Here is an 18,017-nt window from a genome sequence, read left to right as displayed (position 1 = left end):
TCACGAGCCTGTATGTTCAGAGGCCAGGAGATTCCCTTCAGCCACAGAACACCGTGCCCACTGCCAATCATAGGTGACACTTTTACATTTTCATTTTAGCATGAAGACTGTTTATGCTAGGCGCCATCCAGGGCAGGAAGGAGACAACCAAACAAGACCCAGCCCTCCCCCCTCAAGCTCACCCTCTAGTATCTGGGCACTTGCATGTGTGGTGCAGTGGGTACCCTGGGGGCACCCAGGAGGGGCACCTGAGCTGGCACAGAGCTCCCAAAGGACGAAGACAAAAGAACACTGGTGCTAAAGGATCACTCAGCCAGGGCAGGAGGAAGAATAGGGACGGAGAGTCTGGACAGAGGGAGTAGGCTGGGAAACCAGAGAGAGCGAGGCCCTTTCTGGAACCGGAAGTAGTTCAGCAAGGCCAGTCCCTGGAAGGGAAGGGGCAGAGAAGGGCAGAGGGAGGCTGATGAGATAAGCACAGGCCAGCTCAGGAGGGAGGGAGCTGCCATTTATGGTGAGGAGTGTACATTTTATCCCCAGGCCAAGAGGGGGTCGAAGGGTCTGAAGCAAAGGAGCCATACAGTGGGATTTGCCTTGCCAGAAGATCGGTCCCTCTAGCAGCAGGCTTTAGTACAGAGGCAGAGTGACCAGCCTGATTACTACTACAGTCAACCAGGCAAAAGAGGGAGGAATAGGAGTAGGACAAAGCACATGATTGAAAAGTCATCAAGAAAGCAAAACATGCAGATAACAGAATAGACACGTTAAATGCTCATAAAGGACAGTAGAGGTTCCTCCCCACCGATGCAGACGAGTCAAGGACCTGTCAATCTCTTGTGAAGTGTGTGCCTGCGGATGCAGGGTTCTGTGCTGTGGAGGAGAGCCCACAACCCGTAGGAGGCTCACGTCCTCATGGCCGGGAGCTGATGAGTAATCCCTTACCCAAATCAACGAGTCGGTGGACGTTGGCAAGGCTTCAAGGCTTCGGGAGGGAAGTGAACTGGCCTCAGGGCTCCCTCTCCCTCCCTGGAACACAGCATTTTCCTGTGGGCACAGCAACCCCCTGGGGCCACTGAGCTCCTTTAGCTGCTGCAGCCTAGGGCCCTGGACAAGGTGCCCCTGCCCACGGGGGCCTTTCATCCAGGGGACTGTGAACACAGCCTAATTTGAGAGAGAGTGAGCACAAGCGGGGAGGGGGAGAGGGAGAAGCAAACTCCCTGCTGAGCAGAGAGCCCAGCAAGGGGCTCGATCCCAGGACCATGGGATCATGACCTGAGCCAAAGGCAGATGCTTCACCAACTGAGCCACCCAGGAGCCCCTGGTGTTGACTTTTCTGAGGATAAGGAAGTCTGACTTATTCACAGGATTCATAAAAAACATCCAATTGGTCAGCTTTCACTTGCTGATGGCTATTGTCCATCCTTCGGAAGGAAAGGAGTATGAGGGTTCACGGATAGAGCTGGTGATGTGCTGCTGCGGGGCTGGGAGTTTGAGTCAGAGGCTTGTTCAGCCAGGTGGTTTCGTACAGACTCGTTCCACAGCTGCACTCACTAGCTTTTTTTTTTTTTAATTCAGTTAGCCAACATATAGTATATCATTCATTTCATCAGTAGAATTCAGTGCCTTGTCAGTTGCCTATAACACCCCATGCTCATCCCATCCTGTGGCCTCCTCAGTGCCCATCCCCCCACCCCACCTCCTCCAGCCACCCTCACCTTGTTCCCTGCATTTGGGAGTCTCTCAGGGTCTGTCTCCCTCACTGAAAACTGAATGGGAAGTTCCTCGTTAGTTCATCTTCTGAGTCTCCTGTGTTTGGTCCGCAGGCGCTGAAGGTCCTGAGAACCGCCGAGTTTGCACCTTTTGTCGTGTTTATCGCTGCGCCAACCATCACTCCAGGTCTGAATGAGGTAAGGCCTGGTCCATTTCCATGGCCCATCGTCTTAGGGACCCGTGGGCGCTGTATGCTCCAGAAGGAAGCCCTGACTTTGCCAGGCAGCCAGGCGGAGGGGCGGAGACTGGCCAGGCTGCCTCTGCTCCCCAGGGGGCCCCATGGAGCAAAGCAGCAGCCCCCACACCTTGCCCCCCAGGCCAGCCCTCGGCCCCTCTGCCAGAGGAGAGCTCCAGGGCATCCCTGACCTCGGCCCAGTGGCAGCCTCTGCCCTGGGACCCACACAGTCCCCAGAGATGAGCCAACCTAGAAACCAATCCCATCTGCCTCTTGGGCCAGCTCAGCTCAGCTCAGCGGCCTGGAGCAGTGCCTGCCATGGTTGGTGTCCCACTCTAGTACTCGGCTGACTCCGAGGGCCTTCTGAGGCTGGGCAGATGCTAACGTGGCCAGCACATCGGTGTGTGTGGTCAGCACATCAGTGCCCACCTGCCACAGGTTCACTCTTAAGAGGAGACTCCAGCACAGTGACCCGTTGCATCTGCCAGGTAGAGAAACCAGCAGAGGAGAGGGCTCCTGGCTCTGTTCAGCTAACACCAGCTAACCCCACCCAAGCTAGTTGACAGTACAATTGAGCCCTAGAAATTTGCACTTTGCATACCTGTAAGGAAGATTAAATCTTTACATGTCTAGGTTACTCATCTTTTTAGTCATTCTTTTGCAAAAGCTATATGCCTTTGTAAACTCGACTTTTCCATCTTCGTTGATACACCCACATGTTTGAAGCCCCACAGTGCACTTAGCACTTATCCTTTGGTTGCCATGTATTTTTCTTGAATTATTATCTTTGCTCTGTTTTGTTTTTGTCTTTGCCTATTTTCCTGCCCTTTTACTAATTTTCCATAGCTGCCAAAATGGTGCAGAAAATTGCCTGTAAGTACCAGCTAGGAGGTGACGAAATACAGCCTTGTTGTCTTTCCTAGATTTAGAATGTAGATCTTTTCTTCCCATAAACCCTGGCTTTTGCTGTTAGAATAGAGGCATTTTGTTTTCACTGAGTTAAACCCTGCTCCTGCGTGAGGCAAGCCTTCAGACAAGCTGTGTTGCCAAGGAGGAAACCGACAAATATAGCTTCATCTTATACGATCCTTAAGAGGAAAGCTTTCTTTTTCTGTAAAGAGAGAGCTACATTTAAAAACTGATGCTGTCAGCCATAAATTTTCTCACATGTTTTCATCAGCCTGGCTCTCTGAGCAAATCATAAACTCTGCAAGTGGTTTCTGAAGCCCAGGACTGTGGTTTTCAGTGGAATCCCCGAGCCGGGAGAGTGACGTGGTGGGAACTGGATCTCCTCAGGCTGGCAGCAAGCACTCCTGTCCTTGGGTGAATGAGCATTTCCCAAAATTGGGCTTCTCCATTGTTGGTTGTAAAGTGAAGCCAAAATGAAAATACCAGGCTTTTCAAGCGCCAGCAGAAAGCGTGTTGATCTGACCTTAGGAGATACTGATCAACTGAGGTCACATCTACACTGTGCTAGCTAAAGGCCAACATCTGAGCACACCCAGTCCCACTTTGAAATCCCAGTAAAAGACAGTGAAACCTGGAGGCTGCCCCTTTCAGAGGGTCCTGATAGAATGGGTGGGGCTCTCAGCTTCCCCGGTGCCCATCCACCCACACCGTGGTGCCATGATAGGATCGAGTGACCTCACTTTTGATCCCCTCTCTAGAGAGTTGCACCCACAGACCAGGGCTCTTCAGGGAGGGTTTCTCACAAATAATGGATGGGCCTCAGGTAAGAGGAGGGGTCCCAAGCAGCTGCCATGGCTCCCAAGTTACTGAAGGTGCCATGGCTCCCAAGTTACTGAAGGTACCACATGTTCTGGGTTTCCTGGAGGTGCGTCTCTGGCATCACTGGCCTCCACTTCCTAGTAGAACAGCTTTCCATCTCAATTACAGATTTACCACTCATCAGACCCTGTAATGGCCAGTGTCAGCCAAGGGCTTGCTCTCTCAGTACTGTCTGGTGGGAAACCCTTACTGTGTACAAGGCACAATGCCAAGTGCTGGGCACAGCGATGACAGGGCACACAAGACACGTTTACTGTCTAGTAGGGAAGAGAGATGCTAATCAGATCAGCAGGTAGGGGTTGTATGTAGCTCCATGTATCTAGGGTAGGGCTCAGCCCGATACCTCACCTACATAGTTTTGGGATGGCAGTGGGGGGTTAGTTTGACTCACAGAGTTCTCTGGCTTCAAGTTTGAATCTGTCCATTGGAAGTTCAGCATCACAGTATCTGCCCCACGAAGATCCAGAGGCCGACTTTCTGGTGGCCCGTAAGAAATCCTGATCTTGAAAGAACTGCCATCCAGAGGCTAAAGCAAGACTCAAGACTCATGTGACAAACTAGGAAACTGAATTCCCTCCTCCTGTGGGCCCACCCTGAGGAGGGCTCTCAAAATCTGCAGCAGGCTGGAGGCGTTGAGGGAAGTCCGTTATTGCAGCAAAGCCCCCAAGAGTTCAGTAGCTGCTTTTCCTTCAGAGTTTTTTCCCCTAAGAGGTACGAGTACTTCTGCCTGGTGACATTTGTCTGGCCATTTCCAATGGCTAGACCACTTTGAGGGGATTCATCAGATGCCGGTTGCCATCATAACTGGAAAATGGCCTTATTTCATCCATTATTTGTAACATCCAAAAAGCTTTTGCCTGGCATCCGCTGCTATTGAGTGCAGGCCATTATATGTAATTGAATTCCTGGAACATGTTGGACCTTGAAGTAGAAAAGGGAAAAATACAACTTAATTTGTTGGCCCAAGGCAGCGGCTTTTTGATGCAAGTACAGCTGGGCTCTAGGGCCTGGGGACCAAGGGTGGGGGGCACTGGAGCCCTCGCTGCCAGCTGGGAGACCTCCCGATGGGGCAGCTAGGCCCGGGCATGCAGGGCACTGTGTATCCAGGAGGGCCTGGTCCCGTGCGGGGTGTGACATGGAGCGTCTGTTGCATGGGGCGCCGCCAGGCTGCAGTCCTCTAGCCCTGCCGTCACAGGGGCTCATTGTCAGCTCAGTCACGAAGGGGACTTTGGCCTTGTGCCCAGATGCAGCACCTCAAGGTCTGGCCTTGACCATGTTTGCCACTGGGAAGAACAGAAATGTGGAAAGAGCAAGAATCTGACTACTCTCTCCTCTTTGCTCCTCCCTCCCCCCACCCCATCCCCTATCCCTTCACCATTTAGGATGAGTCTCTCCAGCGCCTGCAGAAGGAGTCTGATATCCTCCAGAGAACATACGCACACTACTTCGATCTCACAATTATCAACAATGAAATTGATGAGACAATCAGACATCTGGAGGAAGCTGTTGAGCTCGTGTGCACAGCCCCACAGTGGGTCCCGGTCTCCTGGGTCTACTAGGCCTGTCCCCAGATACCTGACGCCCACCCGGGAGCCACCTCATCCGTGGAAAAGTCTCTTTGTTATCGGCCTTGTGTCAGCAGGTCATGGTCCCTAGAGACTACCTAGTTGTAGTGTGACCTCCATTTATAATTATTGTCATGTCCGAATAGATAGGAGGAGAAAAACAATTACACACTAATTTAAAGAGACAGTATCTTTTTTAATCAGTTCTCCTAAACTTTAATAAAATGTATCTTTAAATGTATGTATTATTCAATCCTTTGGAATGTTATATTTTTGGAAATCATAGCTTTTTATTTCCAAGGCCCCTAAAAACTGCACAAAATAGATGCTGCTTTCTATAATCTATTTTAATAATAAACAATGATTCTGTTACCTTGACTGGGGGTGGAACACTACATTCTTTTTAGAGTCTGATTTTATGGATTGGAATATCTTTCTTTCCTTTATTTATTTGAAATAATCAGTCTAGTGATTACAAAACAGTCATAAATTTTTAAAGGCCTTTTTTTCTTTTTTTTTTTAGACTAGTATTTTTTTTTAAGTCCTTTATGTAACATCCAGACAATGTGATACTGTCTCTTTGAAGCACCCTGTAAACCTTTTAGAGATTTGAAGTTGGGTCTTGACTCTTAATGCATGTGGACAGTCGCGAGCGTTTATGCTGTCGGTGTGTCTGTGTTGGACAAAACAATCTGTAATCTACAGCAAAGTACATTCCGTTCACGGGGCACGCCCAGGGGAGTAAGAATAAAATGCTATTATGACTAAGTTGTAAACCTATGCACATCCCTTGCATTTCGGGCAACTTTATAAAAAAAAAAGAAACTGATTTTTATTAATAATAATCCTGTAGTGAAATGTGTTTGTAATTTTGTCTCAATTTAATTTGTTGTAAGGTGGGAGGGGGAGTTGCTGGTTTCACCATTTCAGATCTGTGTTGTCTGAGAGTATTAACGTTTTAATTAAGCAAAGAAATGAGGATTTTTAATATGTATGTAATTGTTTTAAAGCACCCATTTTAAGAGAATATACTGTGCAATGAAGAAACCAGTTTAGGCACTTGCTATAAACTGAATTATTCCAAAAGAATAATCTATAACAGCCCTGTAAATTCCTTTAAAATGATAACTAACAGGACAGTTTGACCAATTTTTTTTAAATATACTTCCTTTTATGTGTTCAATAATTAAATGCCTTTGGGTCCTTCATTTCATTATAGATTTGTTCAGGTTTACAAGCCGATGATCTTTTAGATTTTATAATTCGTTAGATGCTCACTGAACCATGGAAGGCCCAGGAGTGACTATCAGTTGGCAGGACAACAAGATTTTCTGCCAGAGCACAGCTCGGACCACGTCGGGCTCCCAGAGCGCAGTGCGCCCGAGGACCACCCATGTAGTGGAGGCCATCTGTGGTTTCTCCTTCCTCTTGCTATATCCCTTGGCACAGGAGAATCATCTGTCCATGTTGCTTTAGACACATGAACCATCTCATCACCCTTCCATGAGGTCCCTTCTTCTAATACAGGAGATGCAAGCTAGGGTTTTCCAACTCTTGGCCAGAGGTCAGTGGAAGACTCTTCGTTAGGGTGTCAGGGTGTGAAATGGTTCTATTAACCTGGGATCCTTGAGAATGTACCATCCGGGTCGCTTCTTGTCGGTTAGAGGGCCTCATCGCTTTGTGCCTTGGCAGGATGTGCAGGGTTTGTTCTGAGCTGAACGGCTCCTCTTGAAAGACCACACAGAGAAAGCATCTGTATACTCCTTTTAAGGTGTCACCCTCCTCTCCCACCAGCTCTTATTAAACGATGGTTTTTCTTTTTCTCTGATGTTGTCCTTTGTCGGTGACTGGATGAATTTGCAACTTACCAGGTGTTGAGTGACCTGCTTCTGTTGAGGCCCCACAGCAGGGTGACCAAACCACCAAACCAGGGCGACCCTGGATGGAGAAGGGAAACCTCAAGAGTTGTTTCAAGCTGTGTTAGGATTGATTTAAATCTGATGCCAAGGCCAGTCATTCCTGTGATGGTACTGACCACAATCTGGGCTCTTCGTGGTGTGGAAGTGCCCACTCTACCTCTTTTCCAATGAAGCACAAAGAAAAATACAGCTAACACATGGGGAACACAGACTCGCTCCCCCTCTGCTAGAAATGCCCACACCCCCTTCTCGGGCCCTTTGAGGCCAAATCGCCAGAGATGCTGATGATGCCTATCTTAAGCCATGTTGACAGAGGTGGATCAAGCAGAAGAAGAGCAAAGCTGTGCCAATTTAAATGTCTGTGGCCCCAGGATCGAAAAGCACTTAGCACCCGTCCTCACTTCTCAATCGGAGAGGCCCGCAGGCAGGCACCGCTCTCGCCACTGGGTAGATGGCAAAATTCCTGTATCCAGAACTCACTCTGGCTGAACTTCTCAAAGAGGTCATCTGCTCCATTCCACTAACACAGGCCCTTCTCTAAACTAATGCCTTTGTGACCCGCCAGAAAATGCTTAAATTCAGAATAATTTCACACAAAACTGCTGCTGCTACATTACAATCATCCACTAAGCAATCAGAGAAAATTACTAAAAATCTTCACTGCTTCCATTCCATCAGCAAAATCTTTTTTTTTTCTTTTTCAAAGGCCAGAGCAAATGATTACAATTATTAAATCTCATCACTGGTCAATTGAGCCATATTCTGGAGGGTTTTTCCACCCAGCCCCACCTCCCACAGCAAAAAAGGATGTTTTTAATACGTGGAATTATTAAGAAGGGTCCTGATATTTTAGTAAGGTAGTAGTAGTTACTTTGCACGTGCAGCATATTCAATTTTAACACCGAAAAGGAGAATGTCACTCAATTCATCTGGAAGTTTTCTCACTGTCAGGATAATGTGGTAGCTCTTTAAAATGCAATTAAATGTATCTCCTGTCAGATGAGATGGTTTAAAACATTTGCTCAGAGAAGAAAAGAAATGGGTGACCTACTTCCTGCTATTTGCATTCAGAAGGTGTCTTCTGAGCCCATCCTACTGGTGGCGGGTTATCTAAACCTAACGCAGAGCGCGCTGCGCGAAGGACCGAGCAGGTGCCCCGCTGCCCCGAGCCGGCTTCCATGGCCCACCCTCCGGGGCCGGCCAGCTGCCTCTGCACTCCATGCCCCGGTGATCTGATGAAAGCCTCTCATCTCATTACCACAGAGTAGAATTTTTGTTGGTTTTCAAATCACTCTTAGTTACCGGTTCATTAAGGTTGTAAGTTCCTTCCTTGAAAAAGTGTAGTCCGTTGGGCCACCCTCAAAAATGAGATGGCGGAGACACCCAGAGGGGACGTTGCCCCTTACGGACAGGCAGCCCAGAGCAAACTCCTCGTCTCCTACCCATGTGACGTCCTCTTCTTTGTTTCAGGTCAATCTCTTGGGGCAAAGAGAACATGCTGCTGAAGCTAGCAAAGAGGATTTTCTCATTACTAAATTCTTAATTATCCTGCCTCATGCAGGCCCCCTCCCCTGAAAGGGAAGGCACCTTGCGCTCAGCATTGGAAAACAAGCCCCTTAGGGTCCTCATGCCCTCCTCCTTGCTTCCTGTCATCAAATGTAGTGTGTGTGTGTGTACGTGCGCACGCACACGCGTGCACATTGGGAGGCGGGGGAGAGTTTGTTTTTCCAGAACCAAACACAGCTTCCTAATTCCATCCTCTTTACAAGGACTTAAGATACTGAGGCTGATTAGGGCCTGTCATAGGCTAAAAGGTCCCTGAGCGCCTTTCTCTTATTCTGCGCCTCTAATTAATTCCCCTCTTTGAAAGACGTTCTGCTCCTTGATGCAGCTTGCAGAAGGGCTACAAGCTTTAATCATGAATCATTTCATTTGGTAGAGCTCTTCCTTTTCTTACCCCTTTCGAAGTAAGGTTCTCCCCTCCACTTGAGGTCTTCGGGGAAAGGGCTGTGCCATAGGCTTCCTGCCCCCTGGGCCCGGCCCATGCTCACTTAACGGTTCCCCTTAAACCTGGAGCTGTTGGAAGTCCGGGTCTTCTGGCCTAGTGAGGGGGGTCCCGCTGTGGGCTGCATCCGGGAAGCGGAGGACGGGAGGCAGAAGGGCAGGCTCCGCGGCCCACATCCCTTTGCTCTGCTCCTTTCTCTGCCACTCTTGGGCCGCGGGAGGCGGGCAGAGCCGGCAGGGTGAGGGGGGGCGGCCGCGCCACCTCCAGGCAGGCACTGCCAAGTCTTAGCTCTCCGGAGGCCTAGGACATCCAGAGCGCCCACCACCTCCCACCTGACCCTCCATCAACCCTCTTGAACCTGTGCAAATGGACTGAGCAACAGAAAATGGAGAGAGGTGTTTGTCACCACCCGGAGACCTCGTTTCTGGCCCCAAGCACAACTCCAGACCCGTGTATGCTCAGAAACTCGGGACTTCGCTGCCACTCCGGTGTTAGCTCCCTTCTCTGTCTCTGGCCCGTAGCCCAGGGGACGTGCCCGCGTTCCCCGTGAGAGAGGCCTGGGGCTGAGCAGCCCGGGCCCCGGACGAAGTGCGATCTCTTAGAAGGAGTGCTGCTTGGGAGCAGAAACAGGTGCTCCTCGACAGCCAGTGGCCCCACCTATTGTTTTCATTTTGAAGAGACCAAGAACTGGGGGAACGGACGGCCAGTCTCAGCTGTGTCCTGGAATGACGCCCGTGCAGGTGGCAGGGGAGCGGGCTGCCTGCCGCGGGGGCCACGCAGCCCTCACGCGCCGAGGCCGCGGCATCGCGTTTAGTTGCAATGCAGGTGTGTCGCCCTTCAAACTCAGTTCTGGGGTTGTTTTGCATAAAGTTTTGCCAGCGTGTTCTTTTCTCTGTATGTATAATTGCCTTTTTATAAAAGGTTTTGAAGTATTGTCTCAGTGATGAAAAGAGAGCGATGTTAACAGTTGTTGTATATTTCACCATTTCCGATTGTAAGTATTTGCAGGGTACAGCAAAGCCTTAGCACGCAAGAGCACGCGTGCAGGAGGGGTCCTTCGACACCCAGGAGGTGAGGGGATCAGAAAGGTCCGGATTCTCTGTAAATGTCCCGCTTTCTTTCTGTGTGTATCTATCTACATGCCTTAGCACACGCCCTCCCGCCCTGGTCCCTCTGCCCTGTCGCCAGAACAACCGGAACGCTGGTGCGCTGCCAGTTACAGGACAAAGCGATGGAACCCTAATCAGTTCTCTCTCGTGTGACAGGGGAGGAAGAGAAACTCCATAGTATTCTTTGTAGAATATACATACCTGTAGGATGCTGTGTAATGGGAAACCATAGAATTGGGCTTTTGTCATTTCAAAGTTGGAGAAATGTATGAATAAAATGTATAAAACATGAAAAGGCAGTTGTCTCCTCAGATTGCAGGCCACACAGCTCGGGGGACAGACCACAGGAGGATCGGAGAGACAAGGAGCTCCTCTCCAGGGTTCGGCCTCGCAGACCTTCCCACAAATGCATGGCCGAAGCAGGGATCACGGGGTGGCTGGGGGGTGGGGGCAGGGGAGGGCAACTTCTACCTGCCCTCATGGAGCACATCCCTGGCGGGGTGGGGGGGACAGCAGGGGGGTCTGCCCTGGCAGTCATGGTCTTTGGCATAGCTGCCACAGACTGCATCCTGAGAGCAGTTCAAGTTTAGTTGCTCGCACTTGATGCAGATTTAAAATAGCTTTGGGTTTTAAAAAAGAGAAAAAGAAAAATCCGAGTGTGACAGCTCCTAGAAATAGAAGTCTAAATTGATCGGAGTGGTGCAGGCACCCAGCATGGAAATCAAGTCTCTTGTCTGATGTCTGCATAGAAAGCCTCAGGAGGAAGCCTGCTGCCCTTGGCATTGGGTGGTTTGCTTCGGTCTCTGGCTGGAGTCTGGGATATGGCCTGTCACATGCCTCTGTGACCTACTCTGCACCCTCCTGTCCCTAGGCTCTGCCCAAGGAAAGAAACCCGGTGGCCTCAGACACCCACACTTGCATGTGTCCAAACACGCACAGCTCCAGAAATAGCCCAGGCCAAATGTGCTCACATGACTCATGTGAGAAACATAAACTAGGAGTGATCGTTGGCTTTTCCAAGACAACTTACCCCCCACCCCCCGCAAAAAAAAAAAAAAAAAAAAGTCTAGAAGAGTCTAGATCACGTTGAGACACAAGTAGTTGAGGCCCCGGCCTCTTGATTCAGGAAAATCCTAAGTCACCTGTCTTCAGATTGCTTACCTCCACGTACAGAGGACCAAAAGCATGAACACTACCATGAGGCTCATTTTTCGTGCTTAAAGGCAATGGAAACACATCGAACATGTTGATAGTAAGCTGACAGAAATGAAAAGAAACATGTATTTCCCCCTATTTTCCCCAGTTTAGCATAATATTTAGATAAGCTGAATAATTGTGTGGTCTCATTCATTTGGGGAATAGAAATGATAGTGGAGGGGAATAAAGGAGAAAGGAGAAAAAATAAGTGGGAAGTGTCAGAAAGGGAGACAGAACATGAAGACTCCTAACCCTGGGAAACGAACTAGGAGTGGTGGAGGGGGAGGAGGGCGGGGGGTGGGGGTGACTGGGTGGCAGGCACTGGGGTGGGCACTTGATGGGATGAGTACTGGGTGTTGTTCTGTATGTTGGCAAATTGAACACCAATAAAAAATAAATTTATACAAAAAAAATTAAAAAAATAAATTTATTATTAAAAAATTAATTAAAAAATATGATAAGCTGAATAAATAACTCCGGGTATCATTCCATGAACGACCATGGCAGAGAGGGGGGATCTGCCAAATGAATGCAACCTGATGGGTGCAGGGTGGCAGTGACGTCGAAGTGCCCGCCAGTAGCAAGCTCCCCCGAAGGACAGCGTGCCACCCAGCCAAAGGCGAGGGTGCTCCAGGAGAGAATGTTTCAAAAGGTGGCATCTGACCCTCTCAAGGAATGAGCATGCAAAACCTGGGCCTGCAGATGAAATCCTATGCTTAGGACCATGTGAGGGATCCCACACCCACAGCCCGCACCTGCTCTCCACCCCCCATCTTAACCTTTCGGGGGGCGCCCACAAACAGCTTGACCACAGAAGCATTCTTAGGCTTGATCACTCACTAAAAGCTTCCAACTCCCGCCACTGCCCTCTTCCCATTTCTAGGGCAGCTTTGTCCATTGCCACCCCCCAGCCCCCAGCCATGGCCAATGGCCCTGCAGAGAATCTGGCTCCCTCCTGCCACCACAGTGGTCCAAAATGAATGGCTTGAAAGGGGACAGCCTGCTGGGACCTCACAGGTGGCTCTAGACCCTCACCCTCAAGCTGTGAAACTAAGGCCAGAGACAGGGAAATTGAGATCATGCACAAAGCGGGTGGTAAAGGCTCAGCCACACAAATCAACAGCTTACACAGAACTTCCCCTAGAACCTTCTGGGGTGATGGAAATGTTCTATTTCTTGTTTGGGGTAGTGGTTACATGGGCACACACAATTGTCAAAACACATCGAACCAAACGCCTATTCTCTGTGCTTTTCATCGTACATAAGCTATACCTCAGTTTCCAAATGAAAAGTGAGAAACCAGGTGACCGTTTCAGAGCTGTCACAAAGACATCTGGCCAAATTCAACATCCAGTTCTACTTTAAAAACAAAGACTCTTGGGCAGCCCGGGGGGCTCAGCGGTTTAGCACCGCCTTCTGCCCAGGGCGTGATACTGGGAACCCAGGATCGAGTCCCACATCCGGCTCCCTGCATAGAGCCTGCTCCTCCCTCTGCCTGTGTCTCTGCTTCTCTGTGTGTGTGTGTGTGTCTCTCATGAATAAATAAATAAAATCTTTAAAAAACAAAGACTCTTAAAAATAAGACAAAGGGGCGCCTGGCTGGCTCTGTCGGTGCACGCGACTCTTGATCATGTAGTTGTGGCTTCGAGCCCCACATTGGGGGTTGGGATCACTTCAAACATAAACTCTTTAAAAACAAATAAATAAGATAGAAAATATCCTTAGCAGATACACAATAGCTATTACGATGATAGGCAACATAATCCACCTAAAAGTGACACAATAAAGGCATTAAAATTGCCATTATCTTCTACATTACCTAAACAGCACATGCCTCTCAGAGAATGGCTAGAAAATATGGATAAACAAGTAGATCTTCAGCCAGTTTCTGCAACTCAAAGAAACTCCGCAAACCCTTCTCTGCGTCCCCGTCACGCGTTTTCCTGCAACTGTCCACATACGTATTTGTATTTGCGCTGTTTGACGCAGTGAGGGAGTCATGCTAAACACGCTGCTCCCCGACTTCCTTCCTAGATCCTCCTCCCTCTGTGATTATTTAACTTTGCTTCCAAAGCACTGTTCAGAAACAGAATAAAGAAGTATAATCAGTGATCCCCGGGTGGCACAGTGGTTTAGCGCCGCCTTCAGCTCAGGTCCTGATCCCAGGGTCCTGGGATCGAGTCCCACGTCGGGCTCCCTGCATGGAGCCTGCTTCTCCCTCTGCCTGTGGCTCTGCCTCTCTCTCTCTCTCTCTCTCTCTCTCTCTCTGTGTGTGTGTGTGTGTGTGTGTCTCATGAATAAATAAATAAAAATCTTTTTTAAAAAAGAAGTATAATCATAGGAAAAGAGAAGACAAAACTGTCTATGTTTGCTAATAATAACACTGTACACCTTGGAATGCCGCAGAGGACAACTGGACCTCCATTCAAGTTAATACAGAACAGGTACGGAAACACAGAGCTCAGTGGTATTCTGTGTAGTAGCGCTAACATCAGGGGCACCCGGGGGGCTCAGCAGTTGAGCGTCTGCCTTTGGCTCAGGGATCCCGGGGTCCAGGATCGAGTCCCTGCAGGGAGCCTGCTTCTCCCTCTGCCTGTCTCTGGGTGTCTCATTAATTAATGAATTTTTAAAAACCACTAATGGTAAAAGGGTACCATTCTCAATTGCAACAAGATTTTTAAAAAATCAACAAAATCCACGGGATGTATATGAAAACAAAACAAAGCTGCACTGAGGGGGCAAAAAAAGCTGCACAGGGGCACCTGGGCTGCTCAATTGGTTGAGCGTCCAGCTCTTGATTTCAGCTCAGGTCATGATCTCAGGGTGGAGGGATTGAGCCCCCAGTCCGGCTCCATGCTTAGGGGGGAGTCTGTTGGAGAGTCTCTCTTTCCCTCTGGCCCTCCCCTCCCTCATTCCCTCTCATTAAACAAGGGCTGGGGCTGCACTGAGAATGTAAAAGACTTGAATAAACAAGGAGAAATATTCTTGGGTGGAAGAACTAAATATTTCAATGGCATCAGGTTTTTCCAAATTAATGTGTAGGTTTATGACACCAAATCAAAATCCAATCATTTTTGACCTTTACAGAATGACTATTCATCTAGAAGAACAGTGACTTTTTATTATAATTTTAATTAAAGGAAATACTAAGAAAACAAGAGTAAATGAAGGGTGAGTAGCCCTTCCAGATTTTAATCTATTCTAAAGCTAAGACAACTAAGACATCACACATCAAAATGAGTTTCAGACAAAGAGTTCAATATAAAAATGAAGTAACAGGAAATGAAAACGCAGAAGTAATCAGTAAAACTCTAGAAGAGAGTAACTTTTTAAGTTTATACAGGAGAAAGTCACAAAGCAACTGAAAGATTTGATCTCATTAAAACACATATTTTTATGAAAAAAAATGTAGACCACAAACTCAGAAAGACATTTTCTAATAAACAGGATATACAAAGAGTTTATTATATAATGATTTTACATAAACTGGTTAAAAATACTAACATCCCAGTATATAACAAAGGACATGAACATTTAACTCTGGGTAAAACTACTATTAAAAAGCACACATTGGGGGCAGCCAGCGGGGCTCAGCAGTTTAGCACCGCCTTCAGTCTAGGCCCTGATCGTGTGTGTGTGTCTCATGAATAAATAAATAAAATCTTAAAAAAAAAAAAAACATTGGGGTGCCTGGGTGACACAGTTGGTTGAGTGCGCCTGACTCCTGGTTTTGGCTCAGGTCATGATCTAAGGGTTGTGGGATTGAGCCCCAAGTAGGGCTCCATGCCCAGTGCAGAGTCTGTTTGGGATTCCCTCTCCCTGTCCCTCTGCCCCTCGTCATTCTCTCTCTCTCTCTCTCTCTCTCTCTCTCTCTCTCTCTCTCTCCCTCCCTCCCTCTCTCTAATTTAAAAAAAATTTAATAAAAAATATTTTATTTAAGATTTTATATATTTATTTGAGAGAGACAGAGAGGCATCACATGAGTGGGGGTGAGGGGAAGCAGACTCAATCCCAGGATCCTGGGATCATGACCTGAGCCAAAGGCAGACTCTTAACAAAATGAGCCACCCAGGAGCCCCTAAAATAAATAAAATCTTTAAAAAAAAAAAAGTCAACATTGAAAATGATCAAAGAAATAGAAGCCAAAAAAATTTTTTAACTCTTGAGATGTTAATTACTTGAAAAAACTCTTAATATGTTATATTTACCTATTAGCAGATATATAAAAAATACAAGACTCAAAGCTAGTGTGTGTGTTGATGAAACTAGCATTTTCAGCCATTGCTCATAGCACTGCAAATAATACAGTGACATTTACCAAGAGCCACATAAATTAAAGTTCATATTTTTCATACTATTGCATTTCTCTGTACCCGTTTTCATAAAAGAATCTAATAAAGGCAATCGGTGACATTTACTGAGTAGTTAACTCTCATGTTCCAGGCACTGAGTGCTTTGAACACCTTATTGTACACCTCCTTCCCCTGGCATCTGAGAGCTCTTCATCATAAAGAAATATCCCCAAGTTCAAACACTGGTGGTATTATGAAGGTGGGATAATAAATGAATTTGTCTTTGTTTTACAATTTCACCAGATATAGAAATTTTTAATGTCTCTCAAACTCATTCCCTTGCCCCCTTGATCTGGTGGCAGTTGGGGCCACCCGGCAGGGACAATCCCATGGCTCGATCTCCAGGTATATACGTTGTGCTCCCCCCTGCACCCCAGCCCAACCCCTGTGTGGAGTTATTCCATGAATAAAACCCGGAGAAGCGTGCCCTTTCGGAGAGGCTACTTGCAACATCCAGCGAGGAGAGCAGCAACAGCTGGGACCCTGCTTGGCCCCCTCCTCCCTCCCTGAGGACCCTCCTCACTCCCCTTCCTCAACCTCCTTCCACCTATGCCTCATACACACACTCCTGGTTCCACACATTTTAGTGGAACATGGACGACTTGTGTTTCATAGTTTGCATTAATGTATACACGATTACACGTCTTGGGATTATAGCTATCATTGCTCAAGTGAGGCTAACGTGGATGGAATCGACTTCGTAGTAGATTTTAAAGTGAATCAACTGAGCAAAAGCTGAGCATTTTGCAGATGGCTGTCTGCTGGGCCTCCATCAGAGGACACAGCACGGGGGTGGCTGAAGCCTGGAAAGCACCTCTGATGCCAACAGCCCCCCAAACCCACGCTCACCCTTGGTTGGTCCCCTAAAGGAATAGTCTCCCTGCAAAGGCAGCCTTCTCCAGCCAACAGGCAGACAGGGACGGGGAGGATTGTAGAGTGAGTGGCAAAGAGGAAAAAGAGGCAGCACAGAGTCAAAGGACACCTCATAATGGAATGAAATTCAGTCAGAATAATTTCTTCCCGGGGCGCCCGGGTGGCCCAGCGGTTTAGCGCTTGCTTCCCTTTGGCCCAGGTCGTGACCCTGGAGACCCAGGATCGAGTCCTGCATTGGGCTCCCTCCAGGGAGCCTGCTTCTCCCTCTGCCTGTGTCTCTGCCTCTCTCTCTGTCTCTCATGAATAAAATATTTTTTAATAAAAAAAAAAGAATAATTTCTTCCCCTACTAAGCCCCTGGATTTCTGAGCTGAGCACTCAAGCTGCTGGCTTCGCCCACTGGGCTCCACGGGTCATTTGTCTAAACCAGCTACAACAGAAGAGTCCTACCAGGTCGAAAATAATAAACATCTTAAGCAGAGAGTTGCCCAACCAGAAAGTAAAAACAGATTAGAGAGCTTAATTGAAATAATAATGACAGTGTGCAGAGAGAGAGAAAGAGACACAAGGAATGAAACAGACCCATAAGAGATCTCAGACCCGTAAGTACGCAAAACATTGAGAATGACAAAGACAGGACTTTGAGGCAGTGCTGAAATCATGGACTATTCTACTGGATTATCCATACAGAAAAAATTTAAGTTAGATCCCTACTTCATCATACATGAACAATAACATGTTTGATGGCTAAATGACCTGTGAAAAGCAAATCTCTAAAATATAAAACTACCTAGGGGCACCTGGGTGGCTCAGTTGGTTAAGTGTCAGACTCTTGATTTCAGCTCAGGTTGTGATCTCAGGGTCATGAGATCAATCCCTGCATCAGGCTCTGTGCTCAGCTCGGAGTCAGCTTGTCCCTCTCCCTCCCCCTTTGCCCCTCCCCTCACACATGATAGTGTGCATACCCTCTCTCTCTAAAATAAATAAATAAAATCTTTTAAAAATACAATACTATATGCAAATACAGTATAATATTTTATACATATGCATATGTATGCAATAAAATATTTTGGGACCTCAGGTTAAGGATGAATTTCTTAAAACTCAAAATGTATAAACCATGAAAGGAAAGGATTGATAAAGTTGAATAAATTTAAATTAGAAACTAAAAAGTTAGTCTACAGAAGACATTATCATAAACAATCTAAAAAGATAAGCCACAAACCTGGAGATGATGCCTGGCACACATAACTGACAAAAAAAAACTA

The 18,017-nt window shown here is 47.5% G+C and overlaps 1 protein-coding gene across 8 annotated transcripts in view; it reads left to right on the top strand.

The window, feature by feature from the left end:
- CASK (calcium/calmodulin dependent serine protein kinase) overlaps positions 1–10,623 on the top strand; it is a 345,585-nt gene extending 334,962 nt beyond the window's left edge. For all 8 annotated transcript variants that reach the window (XM_041740867.1, XM_041740864.1, XM_041740872.1 and 5 more), the window contains 2 exons: positions 1,821–1,904; positions 5,113–10,623. In XM_041740867.1, coding sequence (XP_041596801.1) covers positions 1,821–1,904; positions 5,113–5,289 — 261 coding nt within the window. In that variant the 3' untranslated portion in view covers positions 5,290–10,623. The remainder of the gene's footprint in view (positions 1–1,820; positions 1,905–5,112) is intronic.
- The last annotated feature ends 7,394 nt before the right edge of the window (positions 10,624–18,017 follow it).

This window comes from Vulpes lagopus, chromosome X (assembly GCF_018345385.1).
Source record: "Vulpes lagopus strain Blue_001 chromosome X, ASM1834538v1, whole genome shotgun sequence".
NCBI classification, from domain to species: Eukaryota; Metazoa; Chordata; class Mammalia; order Carnivora; family Canidae; genus Vulpes; species Vulpes lagopus.
The sequence above is the reverse complement of the archived record's forward strand: the minus strand, read 5'-3'. Positions and strand labels throughout refer to the sequence as shown.